Below are 23,663 nucleotides of genomic sequence, written 5' to 3' on the forward strand. Positions count from 1 at the left end.
TGTTTAGCTGCAATGGACTGATACCCACTGTTTTCTGTAGACTTCATTCCTGAGCATTGGTGTTTCTGTATCAGGCCATGATGCAACCAGTTAAGATGCTCCCCACTGTGCTAGGTGACATACTGAATGTAGGCAAACATCTAAGAAAGTTAATGTGTGATTGTGCATTCTTTGTGATAGAACTTGCCAGCTGGTCCCAGGACAGATCCTCTGATATAATACCAAGCTATTTAAAGCTACTGACCCTTTCTGCCTCCAGTTCTGTAGTAAGGACTAGCTGATGAACTTTCAGCTTTTTTTCTCCTATAGACTATAATCAGCCTCTTGGGTTTGCTGTGCTGATGTTGAGTGAGGGGTTGTTGTGGCACCATTCAATCAGATTTTCAATCTCCCTCCTAGATACTGATTTGTCACCACAATGCTAGTGTCATTAGCAAACTTAAGTAAGACTGGAACTGTCCTTAGCTACAGAATCATGGGTATAAAGCGAGTAGAGCAGGTGGCTAAGCACACAGCCTTGTGGTACGCCTGTGTTGATGGTGATTGTGGAGATGTAGCTAATCCATGCTGTCTGGGGTCTGCATGTGGGGAGAGTGAAGATCCAGTTGTACAGGGAGGTATCGAGGCCCAGGCCTCAGAGCTTAGTTGATGAGTTTCAAGGGGATGATAGTGTTGAATGCTGAGCTCTAGTCAGTGAAGAGCATCTAGATGTATGCATTTCCATTGTCCAGGTGTTGTAGAGTTGAATAAAGAGCCAATGAAATGGCACTTGCTGTTCACCTGTTTGATGGTAGGCAAATTGGAGTGGATCCAGGTCACACTTCAGGCTGGAGTTGATATGCTCCATGACCAACATATCAAACCTCTTCATCAGAGTGTCATGTGCTATTAGTAGTCTTTAAGAGTGACCTTGGGTCAAGCATAGTGTGTGCCAGCAATGAGAATCGATCCAGTCGACTCTGGCACTGAATCCTGGAAGTCATTCCATTTTGGATGGACAGGACAGCAAATAAGCAATGTGATTTTTGCTTTTGATAATGGTTGTGCTTAGTGTATTAAATCATAAAAGCCCCCATTTCCTTGTCACCCCTGCAAATTTATTTAAGTACCTAATGTTTGCCACACAAGCAGTGATTTTTAAAAATATTAGGAAGAGGGCACCTAATTTTAGGCCAGCTGTTTACATTAATCCTTGACCGAAGTTGCATATGTTTCTATGCATGTGATACCTAAAATCTGCCTCCATCAGACAATGAATTGTTCTGAGTAAATGGTTCTATTAGTAGCTAAACTTCATAATTTTGCTTTCCTTGTAACCCTAAAATGGCTATTTTCATTTGGGTTCCTCATGCTGTGCGAGTGAGGTTTGATGTTTTTATTAGAAAATTTCATGCTCATTTGGGGTGTGGTAATGTACTGCTTGGTTATTTTGTACATAACATGGTGAAACCAATTAACAGGTTGGAAAAGAATTCCATGAGATGGCCTTTAATACATTAACGGGGTATTTGACTTTAAGGTTGTCATTGAAGTCATAAGTTTCCTACAAAAAGTTCAGTTCCATGTGTTTTGGGGAAAATAGTTGCACTGTTTATTGACTCTTTGTTGAAATGCAAGCTCAATAACAGAGTTGTAAGAGTTTAAAGGGACAAACAGGAACCTATTCAATATCTCAATGTTTGGAAGACTTCCTCATTACTTTGCCAGAAAAATCAACCTTCTTACACAAGTTATGCAATTTACATTATTTTGAAGTGCATTTCATTTTCTAGTTTATTTACAGGAGTTTAGAGATCCAAATTCACATTTTAAATTTTATTAAAACTTCATGGCAGTTAGTGGATTGTATCCTATAGTTTATATATCCATGTTCCAAGAATGTGCTGATTGGTATTTGCAACCTAAAATTAGGCTGATTAAGGATCCAAATTTATTCTGTTATTTAATTTCTTTCAGGCTAGATTTGAACTAAAAATATAGCACTGAGTACACAACTGTGATAAACCAATACTACTTTGGGTTGTGAAATTTCTTATTTTCATTACAAATGCAGCGATGTAGAAGTTTGGCTGTGAGCCAAAACTTGATATTTATTTACATTATGTATTCAAGCTTGAGTAGAACACTTCTGTTTAGTTCTGAATTGGTCATCATTAAAAAACTAAGAAAAAAGCCAATAAAAATCACTTTCTACTTATTAACTTAATTTTCATCTTCAAATAATATTTTGAGAAATGTAGGCCATTTAGCCGGTTACTGGTGTTTTCCCATTCATTTAGCTCCTGACCAATTAATTCCTACTTATTATACAGTTGCTTAATATATATTTGGCTAATTTTTAATATTCATTTTGAATTTAATTAACCTCGTATTTGCAATTTTACCAATTGAATTGGTGTCTTTTGCCAGTTTGTGTGAGTTCTAAACTTTCATTACCATGAGGTCTTCACTGTTTCCTAATTTCAGTTCTGAAGTTCTCAAAATTCATATGCTTGTCTTTCCAACTCATTGAAGTAGTTTCCAAGGAATATATCTATACTTACAGTCCTGTGCAAAAGTCTTAGGCACATGAGATATATATCTATCTCTAGGATGCCTAAAACTTTTGCACAGTACTGTATTTGCCACTGTGGAGCAGAGAGCGAGTAAGTAAATCAAGTAGGAGCAAACGATATTGGGAATGGCAACAGTGGAGCGCCATGGGATAGGTGTCAGACAGAGAAGTGCTAGGGGGTGGGGGATGGCGTATGTGCAGGAACACCCAGCCATGAGACACCAGGCAAGATTATTTGATTCCAAACAATTGGTTTTTTGATCAATACAGAATGTGTCTCTGGTGCTCCCTCCCCCTTATTCTAATGCTTGATTTCCCCTCTCCCCTTCCAGCTGTCAGTCCATAATAGAGACCCATGTCAGATTAGGTTTTATCATTACTCACATATGTCATGAAATTAGTTTTTTTGGGGGAGCAGCAGTACAGTGCAAACATAAAATTACTACAGTATGCAAATGTGCTATATGTGCCTAAGACCTATGGACATATAGCTAGGATGCCTAAGACTTTTGCTCAGTGCTCTATATCTTTGTCTTCCAGATTCTGTGTGAATCCTTAGTGTATTCCTGGAGGACAGTACCTTTCTTGTCTTTGCAGCATATCAAGGAATGTATGGCTCCTTAGGCTATTGAAACTTGCTTCATTTGTGGAATTTGTATTATAAATTTACTTGCTGTCCAATCTGGGATTTTAAAATCTAATTTCTATTAATTCCAATGAACATAGCATAGAAATAAACCATTTAACACTGGTTTGATTTTAACAGTGTTTGGAACATTTGTAACTTTGTACAATACTTTTAATATTTTGCAGTGCTTCTGCGCCTCAAACACCTGGTTTGAGTCACTGACTGTTGTCTTATTTGTGCTGCTTTATGAATTAGCTGTTCGTTGAGATTTATTTACAGGAAGCTAAGATGTCAGGCTTGTACAGTGGGTTCTGGTTAATTGGGACACATTGGGACCAGTAAATTTTGGCCCAATTAAGCAGCTGCCCCAATTAGCTGAAGTTTCATGAACATAGTTAAAAAGTTGTAAATAAAAGACAAATGTGTTCTTTTGACTGTAAAAGAGCAACATAAATGTAGATATCTACTGTAAATAATGGATGGTCCTCATACAATTTTCGATTGCAGCCTTCAAATCTTCATTTGGAGGTGATTGTCAATACCTTAAAATCCTTTGTAGTTCCTGAGTTGAAGTAGTGAAATTATTTCATTTTCACTCCGAGCCGATTTTTTACATCTCCAAGCCTGAATGCGTAAAAACGCAGTGCTTATTTCTCACCAGCTATCAGTGACAGAAATCACTGCTTTTTGAACAAGTACATACAACTGTTGCTATTTTAAAAACTGCTTGCCCTAAGCACAGTACAGTGTCTAACGGCCACACAAGTGCATATGACTGACGCTAGTTAGAAATTGGCAATAGTCTCCTGCCCCAATTAAGAGGCATAGTGTCCCAAAATAAAAGGAATTCCACTTATTTTCTCGATTAGTTTTTTTGTTCTTTAAGAGTTGTCGTAAATAAATGGCTGACCCGATTAACCAATGGCCTAATTAACCAGAATCCATTATATTTCCAATAGTTTCCAAAACATTTCTCCTGTTGGCTGGCTATGATCGAATATTCCTGCAAGCTATGACCTGATACTTCACTGGGTAAACCAATTAAGCACTAATAGTGCAGAGGGTGAAATCTTAGTGTGAACAAGAGATGGCTTTCCAGATCAGTACGTTGTGAAAACAATGAGAAAACAGGCTATATTTAGATGTAATATTACATAATGAGAAAGGATTATTTTACACTTGAATAGGCAGGTGTCCTTTGAAGGAATAGTGATCGTGATAGTTCTTTAAAAAAAATTCAAAGTTGTGTAGCTCACTCTAGAACTAAGTTCTCAGATCCGAATAAAAGACATGAATTGAGTTCTGTATTTAGAAATTTGACTAGAAGAAAATAAGTTGGCATATACTTGAAACATAGTACACAGTTTACAAAATAATCCATTTTAAACGCAAGTCCAACAGGTAGAGTGGTCCAGCCATGGCTATCAAAATATGTTGAAGACAGTAATTGATCAAAGGAATAGTGTAATGCTGATAAGTAAGGTGATAAATTTAAGGATTAAGATTTTGTAATTCAGCAGAGAAGGGTCAAAGCATTGTTAAAGGGATCACTCAAGATACTCCCAACATGAAGCAAATGTGAATTGAATTACCTTCTAGAGATGACAGAAAAGAAAGGAAAACATAGATTTTTTTTTAATAGACTGAAATAGCAGAAGTTGTAATGATGAACAGAAAACTTTACAGTGTGTAAAGAATTCCAATGATCATTAATAAAAAGATTAGCATTGAAAAATTAAAAAATAGCTTTGAAGGAACTAATAGAACTGAATTCACCTCCAGGATCTGATAACTTCTACTTTAGGAATTTGAAGGAGATAGATGATGAGTTGCCATCCCACCAGATTTCCATAGATTGTGATATAGTTCCCACAGATCAGACAGTGGCAAAGCTAGTTGGCATGTGATTTAGTACAAATTGTAGTTTTACTTTGGGGATCTGGAAATCAAGGTATTTGATTTGGCAGCCGTTCATTCATTTCATTTTTAATATATTGTTACATCTTCAGAAGACGTCTTTAGCCCTTACTTTTTGATGGCCACGAATATTATTTGGAAATAACTAGACACAGATCTGTCAACAGTTTTTGAGATCGTAATTATTGTTTGTTTTGATGCTTTGTTCTTCCAACAAACAATTAGAACTACATTTGTTCTTTGACGTCAATGTTAGTGCATTTAGCTCATTCTAATGTTTTCCAGTGATTCTTTTGGCTTGTAGTTGATTTAGTTACAGAAGTAAATATTAGGTCTTGAAACTAAGCTACCTTAGGCAACTTTATAATTGATAGTTATTTCTCTTTTGTAATGGATTTAATTCTGCTGAAATTCAAAATGGAATCTATGCTCAGTGTGAAAGTTATGTAGCATTTAATCTTTGTAAATCATCTGTAGATTGATTACAGGGGTTTTGCATTTAACATTAAGTATTATTCTTTTTCAGACTAACACTAATTTAACTTGTAGTTAATGGGTGCAAAGGTAGGATAGAGAGAAAAGAACAATAATTCAAAGGGCAATTCCGACTGGTATGCATGGATAATAGTTTGGTCAAAGCACATTTTCCATTGTATTTTCTGGATTTGGTCAGTTAAATACAGATTATATTGTATTCAGAGCTAGTTTTGTTTGTATCAGGTGGAACCCTGGTCTCTCTGCAACCTTTGCACAATAGAGCCTAGATTAAGTATGCTTTAAATTTTGACTAAACAAGTTTTTCTGGATTTTTGCACATTTTATATAATGACCAGTCAATGTTTAAATTGTAACATATGCAGAGTTTGGGTGGCTTCTAATTTATGAAGGATGGACCAAGGAGTACAAGCACCTATATAGGAGTTTGTAACAGTCATGATAAAGATACATGGAGGGTTTCACCAAACTGTTAAGAGTTGGAAATTGGCAAAAGCTAATTTCCCCATCAAATATGATACCGAGGCTCTGATTTCACCAGTTTGGTTTTGGGTGCTACCAGGGGTAGGGATGGGTTCAGTAGCCAGGGCTTTGCAAATTTAAGCATGGGTTTTAATTTCTCTATGGTTCTTGCATATTCTTGACAATTCAAAAATAGTCAACACAGCTTGTGCTGGGATGAAACTAGATGGCACCAGTGTATTTGGAAAAGCCTGTAATGTTTTCAAGTGATATTGCTGAAAAGTAGCGTGCAAATAACATGGGAAATCGAGATATGGATCCTTTGAGAGCATCAGTGGTAAAAAAAAATAAATAGAAATGGGAAAAGAAACGTCCGGAATAGATCAGAACCAGACAAGTGGGTTCATTGATGTAAATGGAAACACAGTGACAAGCCCTGAGGATTTGAATTTTAAAGAAATTCCATTATCTCTTCTGAGCTCCCCTTGGAAAATACCATTCATCTGCACACTAGAGGCAACTTATAGTCAGTGAATCTATAGACTTGCACTCGATGTAATCAGAGGGAGAACATAACTATCCTTTACAGCTACATCAGAAGTCCAGTGAGAACTGTTGTCTGAGAGCAGCAATCTAGCAACGCAGTTAGCTCTGCCACTGTGTCATCCTCAACCTTGGATGTTCTTCCAAAGTGCTCTTGATTTTCCTTCCTTTTATAAATAAGGATACTGGCTGAATAACCATTTTCAGCTAATCGTAGGGCAAGATGGTCTTGTAGAGGTCATATCCTGCTTGATAAACATGGAATTTGTTTGCGAGACAACTACATTGGTCAAAAGTACATTGGTGCATCTTTCATAATTCTTTGAAGACAAGTCATTTTTCAAAAAAAGTGTGGTAAAGTTAAAACTCAAAATGAATGTATATTACAAAATAATTAGGAAATTGACAGATGGAGGGGGTGCAGGAATAAAAAGGAGGTACTCAATCTGGCTGAACGCAATTAATGTGTTATAATGCTGCATAAGGCCAAAACTCACGATGAAACAAAATTACCTGGAAAGCCATGTATGAAGATTGTTGATGACGAAAATAGGATGTGTTAATCTAAATGGAAACAAATGGTTACACAGATGTAAGTGATTAAGCAAATGGGCAAAGCTGTGGGAAATTTTGATGTAGTCAAAAGTGAAGTCATTCACTTTGGGTCTCAGTGATAGAAAGTATTCTGTTTAAAATGCTCACTCTAGAACTGGTTCCCAAAAGTGGGCAATATTGCCCCCTTGGGCTGGTGGGAGTTTCTAAGGGGACAATAAAGATAAAGGGAATATTGGGGGGGGGGGGGTTGATCAGTAGCAAGGGGCAGCTTAATTTTAAAAAAAATTCAAGACAGTTTAATGTCATTTCCAGTACACAAGTGTAAAGAAGAATAAAATAATTATTACTCCAGGTCCGGTATAGCATAAAAACAAACACAATGAGATAAAGACATAACCATAAATAAAACAAATTAAATATAAATACGTAAACTTGTATACATTGATTGTACGTCTATAAAGTGATGTTAGGATGCTTATGTGAGAACACTGTTCTTGGACTACAGTTCAGCATTCAACACAATACCATCCAGATTCGACACAAAGTTCAGAGACCTTGGCCTTGACCCTGCCTTGCACTGCTGGCAGGTGGTAAGAGTGGCTCCCTCACCTCTACCCCTCTGACTCTCAACACCAGAGCCCCTCAGGGCTGTGTACTAAGTCCCCTCCTTTACTCCCTGTATACCCATGACTTTGTTGCCACCCACAGCTCTAATCTGCTAATTAAGTTTACCTTGATTGGCCTAAGCTCAAACAATGACGAGGTGGCCTACAGGGAAGAAGTTATCTCTCTGATGCAGTGGTGTCAAGTAAACAGCCTCTCCCTCAATGTTGCAAAAACAAAGGAGCTGGTTGTGGATTGCAGGAGGAATGGAGATGGGCTAACCCCTATTGACATCAATGGATCTGGAGTTGAGAAGGTAAATAGCTTTAAGTTCCTCAGCATCCACATCACTGAGGACCTCAGGTGGTCTGTACACACCAGTTGTGTGGTGAAAAAGGCACAACAGCGCCTCTTTCACCTCAGACGGTTGAGGAAGTTTGGTATGGGCACCCAAATCCTAAGAACTTTCTACAGGGGCACAATTGAGAGCAACCTGACTGGCTGCATCACTGCCTGATATGGGAACTGTACCTCCCTTAATCGCAGGATTCTGCAGAGAGTGGTGCGGACAGCCCAGTGCATCTGTAATTATGAATTTCCCATGATTCAGGACATTTACAAAGACAGGTGTGTAAAAAGGGCCTGTAGGATCATTGGGGACCCAAGTCACCCCAACCACAATCTATTCCAGCTGCTACCATCCAGGAAACGGTACTTCAGCATAAAAGCCAGGACCACCAGGCTCCGGGACAGCTTCTTCCACCAGTCCATCAGACTGATTAACTCACATTGATTTGAGTGTACTCTATATAACATTGACTGTTCTATTTATTATGAATTATTATAAATTACTATGATTGCACATTTAGATGGAGACATAATATAAAGATTTTTAATCCTCGTACATGAAGGATGTAAGAAATAAATTCAATTCAATAAGCACCGGTGTATTTGTACATAAGGTGATTGACAGAAAATGATAGAGTAATAGTGGTTGAGGTTGTGGAGGGATAGGTTAGTGAGTGGAGGTATTGAGCAGCCTTGCGGCTTGAGGAAAGTAACTGTTTTGAGTCTGGTAGTCCTGGTGTGAATGCTACATAGCCTGCTCCGTGATGTGAGTGGAACAAGCAGTCCATGAGCAGGGTGGATGGGATCCTTCATGATGTTACTGGCACCTTTCTGTATACATGTCCTCGATGTCAATAATGTCTAGTGTCGGTAATGCTTTGGGCAGTTTTGACTACCTGTTGTGGAGCTTTCCTGACCACCACAATGCAGTTTCTGTAACATGTTAGGATGCTCTAGACTGCTCATCTGTAGAATGATGTGAATGTAGATGTGCATTGTCCAGCTTTCTTTAGCCTTTTCAGATAGTAGAGGAGTTGGTAAGCTTTCCCAATTGTGTACAATTCTGGGTCCATGAGAGGTTGTGCTAGTTCTGAAGTCCATAACCATCTTGTTGACATTGAGGAAGAGGTTATTTCCCTGGTACTAGGCCTCGAGCTCTTCCACCACCTCTTTGTAGGCTTTCTCGTCACTGTTAATGATGAACTCCATCACGGTTGTGTAATTGGTGAACCTGATAACGTGATTATTCAGGGGTTTGGCCGTGCGTTCATGTGAGCAGAGTGGGGGTAACTGTGCTGGGAGTGACGGAGGGAGGAGCGGTTTTGCATCCTGATTGAGATTTGTTGTGTGGGAAGTCCAACACAGTTGCATGGTGGTGTGTGTAGACTGAGGAGTTGGAGTTTGTACACAAAGGTCTGTGGGACAATTGTGTTAAATGCAGAAACAGCACTGAGGATTACTTATAAGCATTTGATCCTCAGTGCCTCAATTGATTACAATAACACATAATTAGATCATTTCTTGCAAACCCACTATTCTTACTCAATGTTCGATGCACATTATAGTTGAAAATCAATGTGCCACTTCTATATTTGGCATATCATAAGGAATCTGTACTGATTTGTGTTATTTTCGGGCCCAGCCCTCATATTATTGCTGTTCATTACTGTAGTACGATACCCGTACTCTAATCACGCAGTGACACTATTTCTGTGAATTAGGATGTTGTATTCAATGGGGTAAAGTTCAGAATCTGCCCTTTTGAATGGTCTTTGGTGCATTTCTCTAGCCCAGGGCCCAACTGAGATATCGCTGCCCATATTATGTACTTCGTGCAGAGTTAAGTTTTGCCTGAGCGATGGTGACATAGTTTTTCCCTTTATTGATTCCAGTGCTTGAGATTGGACTTAAGCAATAGGCAATTGACTGTAGCTGTTAACCCTTAACAAAAATGGCAGAAGCAGACCTAATGAAAAAGAGTAGACAGTAGTGTGTGGAGTATCTGAAATATGGATTTATAGTAGCACCAAGCAGCCAATGTGTCTCTTGTGTGGAAAAAACATTTTTCAAATGAGGCAATGAAACTATCCAAACTCCTTGAACATCTGAAGAGAATACACTCTGATAAAGCAAACAAGAACTTGGCTTATTTTCAGTCACTTTGTAAAAACTTTCATAAACGGAAAACACTTTAAAACATGTTTACCAGTACTTCACAACAAAATAGTGATGCATTGCATGCTTTATATAACATTTCATTGCAAAATCTGGAAGGCACCTTACATTTGGAAAAGAACTGATTCTGCCACAGTTAGGGAGGTTCTGAGTACTGTTTTACGGAAGTCACCAGACCAAATAATGAAAGTGATTCTGTGGAGTGACAGCTCTGTTCAAAGATGAATAGCTGAAACGTCTGACACATTGTGCAACATACTTAGAACAACAGAATTTGCTCTGCAGTTGGATGAGTCAACTTTGCCAGGCAATGAATCTTTGCTTCTTGGTTTTGTCTGCTTCATAAAAGATGAAAGCATAGTTCAAGAGTTATTTGCAAGGGGACTAGAAACAGTGCTATGGATAACCCTAGGTAATTTCTAAAGTAAGTATGTGTTCAGCACAGCATTGTGGGCTAAAGGGCCTATATTGTACTGTAGGTTTTCTATGTTTCCAGACAGATATGAAAGGGAAGTTGATACTTAAGATGGTCAAGCAATTTTTCAAAGAGAAGGACATTCCGCTCACTAACATTGTTTGTAGAACTGATGGGGCACCGTCAATGACAGGACACCACCATGGGGTGACTAGTTTCTTGAAAAAAGCTGTACCTGACATATTTACCATTCACCATGTAATTCACAGACAACATCTTGTCACACAAAACCAAGTGATTGGCTGCATACATCCTTAAATGCTGTTGTTGTAGTGGTAAATAAAATCAAGTCCCATGCTCTCAATTCTCGACTCTTTTGAGAGCTTTCTATTGAGAATAATGAACAGTTTGAATGCTTGCTATTGCACACAGTAGTCAGATGGCTCTCAAAAGGAAACTGAAAAAATTCTTTGAAAACTTGAATGCTTCATTCGGTAATCAACTCAAGAATATTGGGCTTGCCATTGGTTATTTGTCGAACTTATTCACAAAATTTAATTAAATCATTCTTCAATCACAAGGAAATGATGTGAATCTTATCAAAGTCAAATCAGTCATCTCCACATTTCTGTCCAAGTTAACCCTATTTAAGTGCAACACTGGCCATTGTGACCTTTTTCAATTTCCAAGCCCCATGACTTGAAGGGGAAAAAAATACCAGATGATGAGCTTCAAGTATACTGTGCCTAATTGGGTGAGCTGCATAAGGACATGTCAGAGAAATTTCAGGATCTTCTCTTGATCCAAATTCCAGATTGGGTAATAAATCCATTCCTGAACATTTCTCATGAGGAATTAACAGAAAGAATGGATGAAGAACTGATGTCGCTACAAAATGACTTTGAGCTGAAACTTGAGGTTAAAAAGACATCATGTCAAGACTTTTCTTTGCAGAAAGAAATCTCTAAATACTATTCTGCACTGTAGAAAAAGGTCAAGATGTTCTTTATTGCCTTTCCAATATCATATTTAGTGGAGTGCAGTTTCAGTGCAGTTACCCAACTTCATTCAAAGCAGTGAAGGTGACTTCAGCTTACTGAATGTGGTGATCTGAGACTCCTGAGTGACATTCAGTCTAATGTTGAGAATCTGATATCACAGCACCAAGTCCATCTATCTCATTGAAAGGAGAAAAAGCGATGTTATGAAGTTGGACTAACGTATGCTTTAAAATTGTTGATCATTTTTACTGTAAATAATTTTATTTGTAACTTTAAATAGATTTGAATACTTTTTGGAATTATTTGTCCCTGCGATGACTATGCAATACCTATTTACATTCACTGTGCATGGTAAATTAAAATTATAGTTTTTAATGTCATGTACCAACAGTTTTTCTGCTAAATTGGTAAATACACATTCTGCGTGGTATTTTGTTAGAAGCATTATAGATGCTAATAATTCTGAAGCAAACCACTACCATTCATCAGCCCTTGTAAGTTCCCAGACTTTTATGGGCTTCAGTGTTTTCGAAGTATCAGACGTTTGTGCATCTGTCACTTGTTGGACTTCATGTTCAACTGCAGAGCTTGAAGCTGGTGGGATTTCCCCAATGATATGCCGGAGAAACTGCCTCTTTCATCTTCTGGCCATACCTGCTACAAAACTGGAGTCCCAATTCACTTAAATGAGAATTCCCAGCTTGCAGATTAGGAAAGAGTTAAATTATTTTCACTTACTTTGCAGTTTTATTCTGTTTTAAATTTAGTTGTCATTTTTAGATTGCTTCCTGAATATTGAGACATTTTAAGATCTTTCATTTTAAGAAAAGGCATGAATGTTCCTGGATTTCTTCATGTTCATTATGCTTTGCAGAAGAGATAATGTTCAGAGTTTTCGCTAAGGAAATGTTCTAAGAAGGTTATTATAGTGGAAATGGGTAGAATAGGTTACAGTGTATTGGACAGGAAGTTCATGAAGCTGTGGCTTCTATATGCTGAGCTTGTGAAAATGGAGCAGAGGAAGTTGGGGGAGGGAGAAAACCACCAGTTTAGAAGAACATCAGGTGGCTGAGCTGAAGGAGATTAAGAAGGGTGTGATCTTAAATTCTATCTGTTTGAAAATGGGGTGGAAATATAGGTTAATGACGCAAGGCACATCAGGGTTACTACTGATATGAAGGGTGGAGCTCTGAGCAATTTGCCTTTTTTTTTTACTGCTGATGCTCTGGCTTGTATACGGAAGTTCAAGTAATTTTATTATTTATTTAGAGATACAGTGCAGAACAGTCCCGAAAAATGTAATGCCCATTACAGCACATAAGCTTCCAAGTCTGTCCTGAAGAAGGCACTGCAGTATATGCCTGAGGCATTACTTCCAGCCTTTTTTATTTTTATCAGGATGTTAGGGGAAGGATAGATTGTGTCTCATAATGTGCAGTTGAGCTAGCCATAAGATGGAGATAAAATGGCAAAAGGAAGTGAAGAATCATGTGAAAGTGAAATCAGGTGGTAATCAGCAGCAAAAGAAGTGAATTTTTTAAGACTGATGTAGGGTGCAGCACCAATACCCATATATTGGAAGAAGAGTTGAGAGGACTGCATCTGAGTAGGACTGAAATTATGATGGTACTATATATCCTTAAAAAAAGTGGGCAACACCAGGACCCATATGAGCTCCCATATCTATGTCATGCACTTAGAGGGTCAGTAGAATCAAGGAACAGTTAATCACTTTAAAAGAGATTTTAGCTAGGTAATGAATGTGGTGTACCTTTGTCCAAGTTAAAAAATGAAGATCCATCAGACCATTCTGGTGGAGATGGAAGTGTAAATGGATTGGATGTACATGAGAAGATGATCTGTTTGTTACCTGGAGGCTGTTGAAATGTGAGGGTATCAGAGGAATCAGGGTGTAAATGGGAAGGTGCTGATCAAGGGCAGAAAGAATAGGGAAAATAAGTGAATAGGAGGAATGTGAGCAACCTAAAACAGTGCATCTACCAAGTTGAAGTTACTTTGTGGAACTCTAGCATCTAGAATCTCTTGTGTCTCTAGGTAACTTATTTCATGATGCATCAATGGGTGTAAACCAAGTGGCACAGGCTGTGTACTAAGTAACATACCAAACACCTAACAAAACTAGCAACAATGTTGGGGGATAATAAAAATGACATTCCTCATCATTGGGAGAAGGTTATGATTTTAAAATGACAACGTATGAACATAAGATCATAAGACAGGAGCAGAATTCCAGGCCATTTGGCCCATCAAGTCTGCTCTGCCATTCAATCATGGCTGATTCTTTTTTTCCCCTTCTCAACCTCATTCACTGGCCTTCTCCCTGTAACCTTTGAGGCTGTGTCCAATCAAGAGCCTATCAATCTCTGCCTTAAATGTACCTAATGACCTGGCCTCCACAGCTGCCTGTGGTAAAAAGTTCCACAAATTCACCACCCTCTGGCCAAAGAAATGTCTCCGCATCTCTGTTTTAAATGGATGGCCTTCTATCCTGAGGCTGTGCCCTTTTGTCCTAGACTCCCCCGCCATGGGAAACATCCTTTCCACATCTACTCTGTCTAGGCCTTTCAACATTCAAAAGGTTTCAATGAGATCACCTCTTATCCTTCTAAATTCCACCGAGTACAGACTCAGAACTATCAAACGTTTCTTATTTGATAACCTTTTCATTCCCGCAATTATCCTTGTGAACTGCCTCTGGACTCTGTAATACTAACGCATCTTTTCTTAGATCAGGAGCCCAAAACTCAAGTTGGGTCATCACCAGTGCCTTGTAAAGCCTCAGCATCACATCCTTACTCTTGCATTCAAGACCTCTTGAAATGAATGCTAACATTGCATTGCCCTCCTTACCACCGACTCTACTTGCAAGTTAACTTTTAGGTTGTTCTGCACAAGGACTACCAAGTCCCTTTGCATCTCATATTTTTGGATTTTCTTCCTGTTTAGAAAATGGGGAGAGCACATTTATTTCTACAACCAAAGTGTATGGCCGTGCATTTTCCAGCATTGTATTTCATTTGCCACATTCTTGCCCATTCTCCTAAGTCCTTCTACAGCCTACCTGTTTCCTCAATACCTGCCACTCCACCAATCTTCATAATCATCTGCAAACTTGGCAACAAATCCATTTATTTCATCATCTAAATAATTGATATACAGCTTAAAGAGAAGCAGCCCCAACATGGGCCCCTGCAGAACACCACTAGGACAAGGATCAGCTAACCAGACAAGGATCCTTTTATTCCCACTCACTGCCTCCTACCAATCAGCCAATGCCCTAACCATGTTAGCAACTTTTCTGTAATAACATGAGTTCCTAATTTGTTAAGCAGCCTTGTATGGCACCTTATCAAAGGCCTTCTCAAAGTCCAGATATATAACATCCACTGCATCCCCTTTATCTATCCTACTTGTAATCTCCTCAAAGAATTCCAACAGGTTCGTCAGGCAAGATTTTCCCTTCAGGAAACCATGCTGACTTTATCCTATCTTATCCTGTTTCACTAGGTACTCCATAACCTCATCCTTAACAATTGACTCTAACATCTTCCCAATCACTGAGGTCAGGCTAATTGATCTATAATTTCCTTTTTCACTGCCTTCCTCCTTTCTTAATGAGTGGAATGACATTTGCAATTTTTCAGTCCTCTGGGACTGTGCCAGAGCCCAATGAATTTTGAAAGATCATTGCTAATGCCTCCACAGTCTCTTGCAGAACCCTAAGGTGCAGTTCACCAGGTCCGGGTGACTTGTGTACCCTTGGATCTTTCAGCTTTTTGAGCACCTTCTCCCTTGTAATAGTAACTGTACTCCCTTCACACACTACAACATCTGGCACACTGCTAGTGAAGATTGATGCAAAACATTTAATTCATCTGCCATCTCCTTCTCCCCATATTATTTTTCTGGCCTCATTTTCTAGCAGTCCTCTGTCCACTCTCATCTCTTTTATCTTTTATGTACTTGAAAAAGCTTTTATTATACTCTTTTATATTGTTTGCTAGCTTGCTTACATATTTCAGCTTTTTCCTAATGATTCTTTTAGTTGATCTCTGTAGGTTTTTAAAAGCTTCCCAACCCTCTATCTTCTGCCTAATTTTTGCTTTGTTATATATCCTGTCTTTTGTTTTTATGACCCGGCTGGTGGCATAGTGGCATCAGTGTCGGATTTCAGGATGAAAGGTCCTGAGTTCAAATCCAGCTCTGGCCAGCACCCCTGCATGCTTTTCATTCGTGCTGGATTACGAGCTGGTGATCTCTTTGGAAACTCACCTGGCAGAAGGCAGTGGCAAACCCTGCTGTAACTTGCCTCGTACGCGGTTCCCCATTACGTTAGAGAGGCGTGGAGGGAAATGGTCCGCTAACCGGAGAAACTCCAGATGCAATGTACCTTTCCTTTTTGTTTTTGCATTAGCTTTGACTTACCTTGTCAGTCACAGTTGTAATATTTTGCTGTTTGAGTATTTCATGTATGGAATACATCTGTCCTGCACCCTCCTCATTTTTCCCAGAAACTCAAGCCATTTCTGCTCTGCTGTCATCCTTGCTAGCATCTCCTTCTAATTTACTTTGGCTAACTTCTATCTCATAACACTGTAATTTCCTTTACTCCACTGAAATACTGCTATGTCAGATTTTACTTCCTCCCTATCAGATTTCAAGTTGAACTCAATCATACTGTGATCACTGGCTCCTCAGGGCTCTTTTAAAATAAGCTCACTGATCGCCTCCAGTTCATTACATAACATCCAATCCAGTACAGCTGATTCCCCTGGTAAGATCAACAACAAACTACTTTAAAAAGCCATCCTGTTGGCATTCAGCAAATTTTCCCTCTTGAGATCCATTGCTAACCTGATTTTCCCTATTAACATGCATGTTAAAATCTCCCATGACTATCGTAACATGAAGTTAGCTTCTGGAAAAATATTGGGGTGGTTGTATTTCACATTAAGTGATCATTCCTTAGGAGGTAGCTTATGAGTTAAAAATCACAAGCTCTTTACGTATAAGTAAGTGGTCCTGTTTGTTCTCTCTTTGTATTTCACTAAATCTGGTCTGTAATGGGGTGATATAGTTGCAGAAAAATATCTAAACCCACATACGTCTATGAACTGAATTTGCTGATCCCAATGAAAACAGTAAATATTTTTATTGCATGCTAGTTTAATTAAAACATCGATTAGTTAGAGCACTCATTAATGGAGCATCTATGGAAGGAAATAAATAGTAGATGTTTCAGGCTGAGACTTCAGCAGAGGAAAGAAAACGGGTGGAAGCCAGAATAAGGAGATAGAGGGTGGTGGAGGAATGCCAGCTGACAAGGTGAGGGGGAAGGGGTAAGATGCTGGGAGAGGGCTGAAGAAGGAATCTAACAGGAGGGGACAATGGACCATGGGATAGAGGAAAGGAGGTGGAAACTAGAGGGAGCTGATGGGCAAGGCATGAAAGCAGAGGAGGAAAAGAGGTGAGAGGGTACGCATTCCCCTTTCGGGTTATAAATGCAATTCTTTTCTCAACTCATTCATTGGCGAATGTTCAGATGATGAGGCTTTGTATTACAGAAATTGGTGGGGTGGACCATACGCCAGGATAACAGACCATCTGACATGCACATGCGCACACGCACCCAAGTGCTTGCACGCAGCAGGGATTACAGGAAATGTTTTGATGTTTTCTGAAGATTAGCTTAGTTATTAGCTAAATAACTGGAGTGATTCACCATGGTGAAGCCCGGATCCTAATATGAGGTACAATGTGCTGTTTGGATGAATTAAACGCCAGCCCAGGTGAACCGGAAAAGCAGGGTGGCGAGACAAGAGTCGGGCAAGGTTGGATTGCTGTCATTGCCAAGCCAATTTGGAGAGGCCGAGGTGACTTCTCTGACAGTGAAATCCAAGTCTGAAGCAAATCACTGGGCGCTTGTTTACTAGGCCCAGAAGGATTCGCTATGGCAAGGCATGGGTCCTGGTACGAGGTTCGGACAACTTTAAAAGCTGGCCTGGATAGTCTAGGGCTCCTCTCCACGACGCTAAGGCTGTGACACTGCCCCTGACTGCTGTGCTTTGTGTCTGCAAACCTTATGGCAACTTGCCCCGCTAATATGATGAACTAAATACTGAGGCTTTGGGCCTACTGTAGGCTGCTCTGGGGATTTGGATCTAAGGACACAAATTGGTTCGGAGTGCTGTTGTTGCTTGCTTCTATTGTTTGCATGGTTTGATTTTATTTTCTCTCTGTGGGCCCTTTGGGTTTTTTTAAAAAATTGAGTTCTTTTTGGTTCCTTGCTTTGTGACTGCCTGTGAAGCAAACAAATCTCAAGCTTGTATAATTTATACGTTCTTTTATAATAAATGCACTTTGAATCTTTGAAATATCATTTCACTGAAGTCTCACTAAGATATACAGTACTTGACTTTCTGATATAGATTGGTAAATATTAGTAGTTAAACTGCTGAAGAATAATTGACTGAATATTGCACCAAATTGCAAGTTTGACATCCAGAATTAAATTGCAATGACTGCATTTCCATTATTTCAGCTAGTTCTGTATTAAATGAAGTGGTTGGCTAATTCCTGTTGTAGAAGTTAAATGTTATTACTAACCACAATGTATCCAAATGTGGTTAGTGTATAATCTGAAATATTAATTTTCTGAAGCATATTTTTTCTCTTGTCATTCACAGGTGGAAGAGTCTGATTCAGTTGACAACAATGCCATTTCCATTTGGCAAGTCACATAAGTCTCCAGCAGACATCGTGAAAAATCTGAAGGAAAGCATGGCAGTACTAGAAAAACAGGATATTTCTGACAAAAAGGCAGAAAAGGTACAGTAAAAGTTCAACGTGCATATGTCATCATGTACAACCCTGAGATTCATTTTCTCATAGCATCATTAAAAATGTTAAATAAATTCATAACCTTTTAAAATTGCATGATAAGAATGTTAGAAACTTATTTTTCCCGAAGATGTACTGCAATTCTATCTACAAGTATCTGAGCTTTCAGGATTAAAGCCTGAAGCTGTAAAAGTCATTAAGTATTCTAACAAAAACACTTTCTCACTTTCATGCTTTATTCTCCAGTTCTATAATTACAATAGTTACATATGACATTCCGGAGGAGTGACTGAGCTGCTTGAACTCTTTAAGATATTTAAATTGAAGCCTTCGTTGGTCAGGGTCCACCATGGATGTTGCGTTCTAGCTGCCTAGATGAGCAAGACAGGACAGTACAATATGGAGCGCAAGCTGTTGCCCATGTAGCAAGCTCCACAGCGCATCTGATGAATGCAAAAGAACAGTGACCAATACAGTTGGCACCATTGATGTTGCAGGAGTTGCCAGTCAGTATTGAGAGCAATGTAGGACTGCCTCAGGAACTCCAACTCTGGATTTTTCCCTTGGGATTTACTCCCAAAGCCTTCCCCATGAGTGGGTATAGCTGCAAGGCAGTGGAGGTTTGACATCAGAGTTGTCCTTCTAGATGAGCTGCCAACCACATCTAATGAGCCCCATCTGCCCAAGGCAACTGGTTTTAAAGATGCCAACAACCTGCCTTTGCCAGGAGCTGGACATGGTTGTCAGAGGCTATTTGAGATGCACACCATTGGGAGCATTTAGTAGGTAGTGCAAGCTTCTCTCTACTATCACTCCCACATATAACAACCCCAAGTTATTTCAGAGCACTGGCTTTAAGGCTCCAGTAATCTGCCTTTGCCCCTTCTCTTGTCAGAAACGTGTAGCTAAGCCACATGTGAGCTGGCCTTGGTTGTCAGAGGCTACTTAAGGTGCATGCCATTGGCTATAACAGCTTTAAGAAACTTTAATTAGATAAATATGCACAGAATTGTGGACCAATTCTTTAGGAAGTATTCAGCCATTTTGAGCTGAATTAAATCTTCGTGGTAAGTTTTTCCATCAGGTATCCATGAAGAATTGGAGAGCTCAATTAATCAAGCATATTGTTTCATACTCCAGAATGCTTTCTAAATACCAAAGATTATGGGTAAAATAAAATGAAATACAGTATTCTGCAGTACTTGACAATGAATTGTAGTCCAAATGTGAGAGTGAGAGGTGCAATACAAGTACTATACCATATCTACTAACTTAAAATTACTATTAAATATTTCATTTATCACTGAAGTGCTGCATGATTTTTACCTGTGTGCATTGCACTAAGGCTGTCCTGCCTCAGGTGAGGAATTTACTCCAGTTGGTTTTGAAGATGTAGAGCCTGAAGGTTTCACACATGCTGCAGAAGTATTTTGCAGCTATTTACTAAAGTGTACCTAAAATTTAAGCCAACTTCAGAAATTCTTAAGGATTTCCAATTGTATCACTTCCAAAATAACTGGAATTCCTCTCTCTGAATTTGGTTACAGATCTTTTCAGCATTTGTTCACAATATTTTTGGCTGATTGGATTGGTTGTTGTCTTCTTGATCTTCATTTGATGTGGTATGTGCAGATCTACAGTGTTAGAAGTGAATACAACAGGAGCATCCGTATTCACCCGTTCTGATTTCTTGTTCTTTAATCTCTGAGTGAGTTCTTTGAGCTCTGAGGGCATCAAGGAATTTAACAAATTAACTCACCTGGAATCTTTCTGACACTTTTCTTCATTGGCCAGATCTTTGCCTCTTCCTCGGGAGGCAAACTATCTTCTAATATCCACCATAAGTGTACAGGTAATTCATTGCTGGTCTAATTGCATCAGGTGATCTCCCCCTGATGATATGCCAGGACTACGTTGCCGCCTGCTTTTTAATGTAAGGTGTAGGGCCTGCTCTTGCCCTACTGAACTCTTCATAATTTTACTCTATCCTATCTTCCCTGTTCAGTCCTTTCCTGTCTTCTGAAGGCACTTCTTCACTCCATGTTTTTATCATCATCCAATTCTCTGGTTCCTCTGATTTCTTCAAAAAAATTTTAAAAACCCTACCATTTCCCCTCCGCCAATGCGCTAATTCACTTGGCAGATCTTATTCTTACCTGAACCAATTTTTAAATTCCTTGCACTTTTTACCGATCAAAGGTATAACAGTTTACACTTACGTGAGTTGTAGCTATGTCCTCTTATTTTTATGTGTAATGGTCTTTATTGTGTACCTGCACTGGCAGTACTCATCAGCATTTTCTCTATCTCATTAACTGCACTGGTGCTGCTTCCTGATTCTGATTTAATTTTATCACATTTGCCACCACTTCCACCCTGCTCTCAAATTCACTTTGACTATTTCTGACGTTTCTGGATCCATCTTCATCTCTGGAGGCAAACTATCCCAGCCTTCCACAGATACTTTGACCTTGCTTCTTCCATCCTGTCTCCTGCAAGGATAGCACCCATCTTCTCCCAATTTGTCTCCATAGCATCTGAGGCTTTCCACTCAAGGACTTCTGAAATCTCTTCCAGGAAACATGACAGCCCTCCCTGCCATCACATCTAGATTTCCCATGCCCAAACCATTCTTAATGGGGACCAAAAATATTTTCTCTATTTTTGCACATCTGTTGTCACCAGCACCCCTCTCCACTTCCCAAAGAGAACAACAGTATATCTCCATTGGACCTCCCGTTTCACCCCATGAGCCGCTATATCAGCATTCTTTCCTTCATCATTTCCATCAGGGGAAGACAAGACAGGTGGAATCCTACCTCCTGCCTCATCTTCCCCTCTTTCTTCCAACCCCCACCTCTTATTTCTACAGGGGTCATTGTCTCCATGGTTCCCTGATCCACCCAACCCTATCCATCCACTCCTCCCCATCCCATGTACTTTCACCTGCAACCATAGAAAGTGCAACTTTTGTGCCTTCTGCCACTTTCTTCACAATTATCCATGGAACGAAACAGCCCTTCTAGAAGAGGCACTGATCCCCTATACCTCCTGCAACCTTGACAATTGCATTCAGTATTTTCAGTGTGGTCTCCTCTGTACTGGTGAGACCCAAGTGTCGAGGGAACATGCACCTGATCTTAGTCTACATCCTCCTTCCTGAACTTCAGACTGCATGTCATTTCAACCCCCTTTCAGTCCCTATACTAACCTGTCTGCCCTTGGCCACCTTCATTACAATATTCAGATCAGGTGTAAGCTAGAAGAGCAACACCTCATATTCAGTACATATTGCTATCTTACAGCATTAAGTTTTTCAATTTCAAATAACTCCACCTGTGTACTATTCCGACTGCCACCAGCCCATCTAAGATGTTTCGTTCTTCTATTTCATTCTCCTCCCCCCCCCCCCACAATTTACATCGTCCTCGGTACAAGAGCATAGAGTTAACTCTTCGACTGATCAGTGAATTTCATGGGCATGCTAAGTTATAAATTCTGTCTTTGTTCTACCAGGATGGGGATTCTTAAATGTTCCTTTCCTAGTTTACCAATAGGTTCCATGAAACCCTTTCTGTGTTCCCAGCTTTTTTATGCTATAGAGCCTTGCTGTTAACCAAGGGGTCAATGGATCCCAGGTTGGGAACCCCTGCTGTGTAGAGCATTTTTGTGCTTTCTTGATATATCTACTGCATATGGGATATCACGCTGGCAGGCAATCTATGAAAATACTTCTGGGCTTTGAAAGTTCACAAGAAAAATAATTATCTGAATATCTGTCTGTCTTGCTTTCCTCAAGTGTTCCTTTTCTCTTGGCATAAAAACATGTGTTATGCCCTTGACAACTTAGCTTGTTTTATTTCTCAGCGGCCAATAACTTGGACAATGCAGTAGGCATGTACGAGGTAAGATGGTCCTTATTGTGCTTTAAATCTGAAGCTTTTTTTCCCCCCTTTCCAACTGTTTGAAAGGACATGGTGCTTTGCAACAATCTCTGGCATTATGGATTTCTTCAGAAGACCAGAATTGTTCTGGAAGAGGTTTGGAAGGACTCATTATTTTTCAGTACTCTTGATCAGATTTTTTCTCCCACAGAAGTATGAAGCCTTTGGATGCCATACCAAAGTTTTCAGCACAACAACCATCAAACTGTCAGGGTTCCATCATCAGCTTTTCAAGAAGTCCTTTTTTTTTTTAATAATCAGCATGTGTCCATCAGAAGTGGAAACGCTTTCTATACGTTACAAAGCAAACATCTACCATAAAACCTTGTCTAACAGGGCTAACTTTGGGAAATTCAGTGAGTTAATAGTTTTTCATATTCATCTCTGAAGCCTCAAAATTCAGTAACGAAGCTTTTTCCTTGCAGTTCTCACTTTCACCCATCTCTAATTTATTATCTGTAACTTCTGTATATTGTGAAAACAATATGCAATTTTGTTCTGCTGTTATCTGCTGGAACTGTGCATTGAGCTTTCAGAAATTAGTCTGAGGGAAAGAAGCTGTTTCTAAAATGTGCATCTTCAGCTCCTGGGCCTCCTCTCTAATGCTAATAATAAAGCATGTCCTACACGATGAAGATCCTTCATTGAGCTATCGCCCTTTGAAGATATCCTTGATGGTGGGGAGGCTGGTGTCCTTGATGGAGCTGGCTGCGTCTACAGTCCTCTGCAGCTATTTCTGGACCTGTGCATTGGTGCCTCCATACCAGACAGGGATGCATCCAGTAAGAATGCTCTCCCTGGGTACGTCTATAGAAATTTGCCAGAGACTTTAGTGAGATATCTCATCTCCTCAAACTCCTCATGAAATATAGCTGCTGGTGTGTCCTCTTTGTAATTGCAGCAATATATTGGGCCCAGGAGATGTTGACACTTCGGACCTTGAAGCTGCTCACCCTTTTCATTGCTAACCTGTTGATGAGCAGTGCTGTGTTCTCCTGATTTCCCCTTCCTGAAGTCTACAATCAATGCCTTGGTCTTACTGATGTTGAATGCAAGGCTGTTGTTGTGACACCACCTTAACCAGCCAATCTATCTCTCTCCTGTTTGCCTCCTCGTCAGGATCTGAAATTCTGCAAACAATAGTTGTGTCATTGACAACTTT

The 23,663-nt window shown here is 39.5% G+C and overlaps 1 protein-coding gene across 1 annotated transcript in view; it reads left to right on the forward strand.

Annotated features, from left to right (window-relative positions):
* cab39 (calcium binding protein 39) overlaps positions 1-23,663 on the forward strand; it is a 70,243-nt gene that overhangs the window by 10,562 nt on the left and 36,018 nt on the right. The window contains exon 2 of the mRNA XM_072255514.1: positions 18,404-18,545. Coding sequence (XP_072111615.1) covers positions 18,432-18,545 — 114 coding nt within the window. The 5' untranslated portion in view covers positions 18,404-18,431. The remainder of the gene's footprint in view (positions 1-18,403; positions 18,546-23,663) is intronic.

Source organism: Mobula birostris, chromosome 4 (assembly GCF_030028105.1).
Source record: "Mobula birostris isolate sMobBir1 chromosome 4, sMobBir1.hap1, whole genome shotgun sequence".
In the NCBI taxonomy this organism is placed as follows: domain Eukaryota; kingdom Metazoa; phylum Chordata; class Chondrichthyes; order Myliobatiformes; family Myliobatidae; genus Mobula; species Mobula birostris.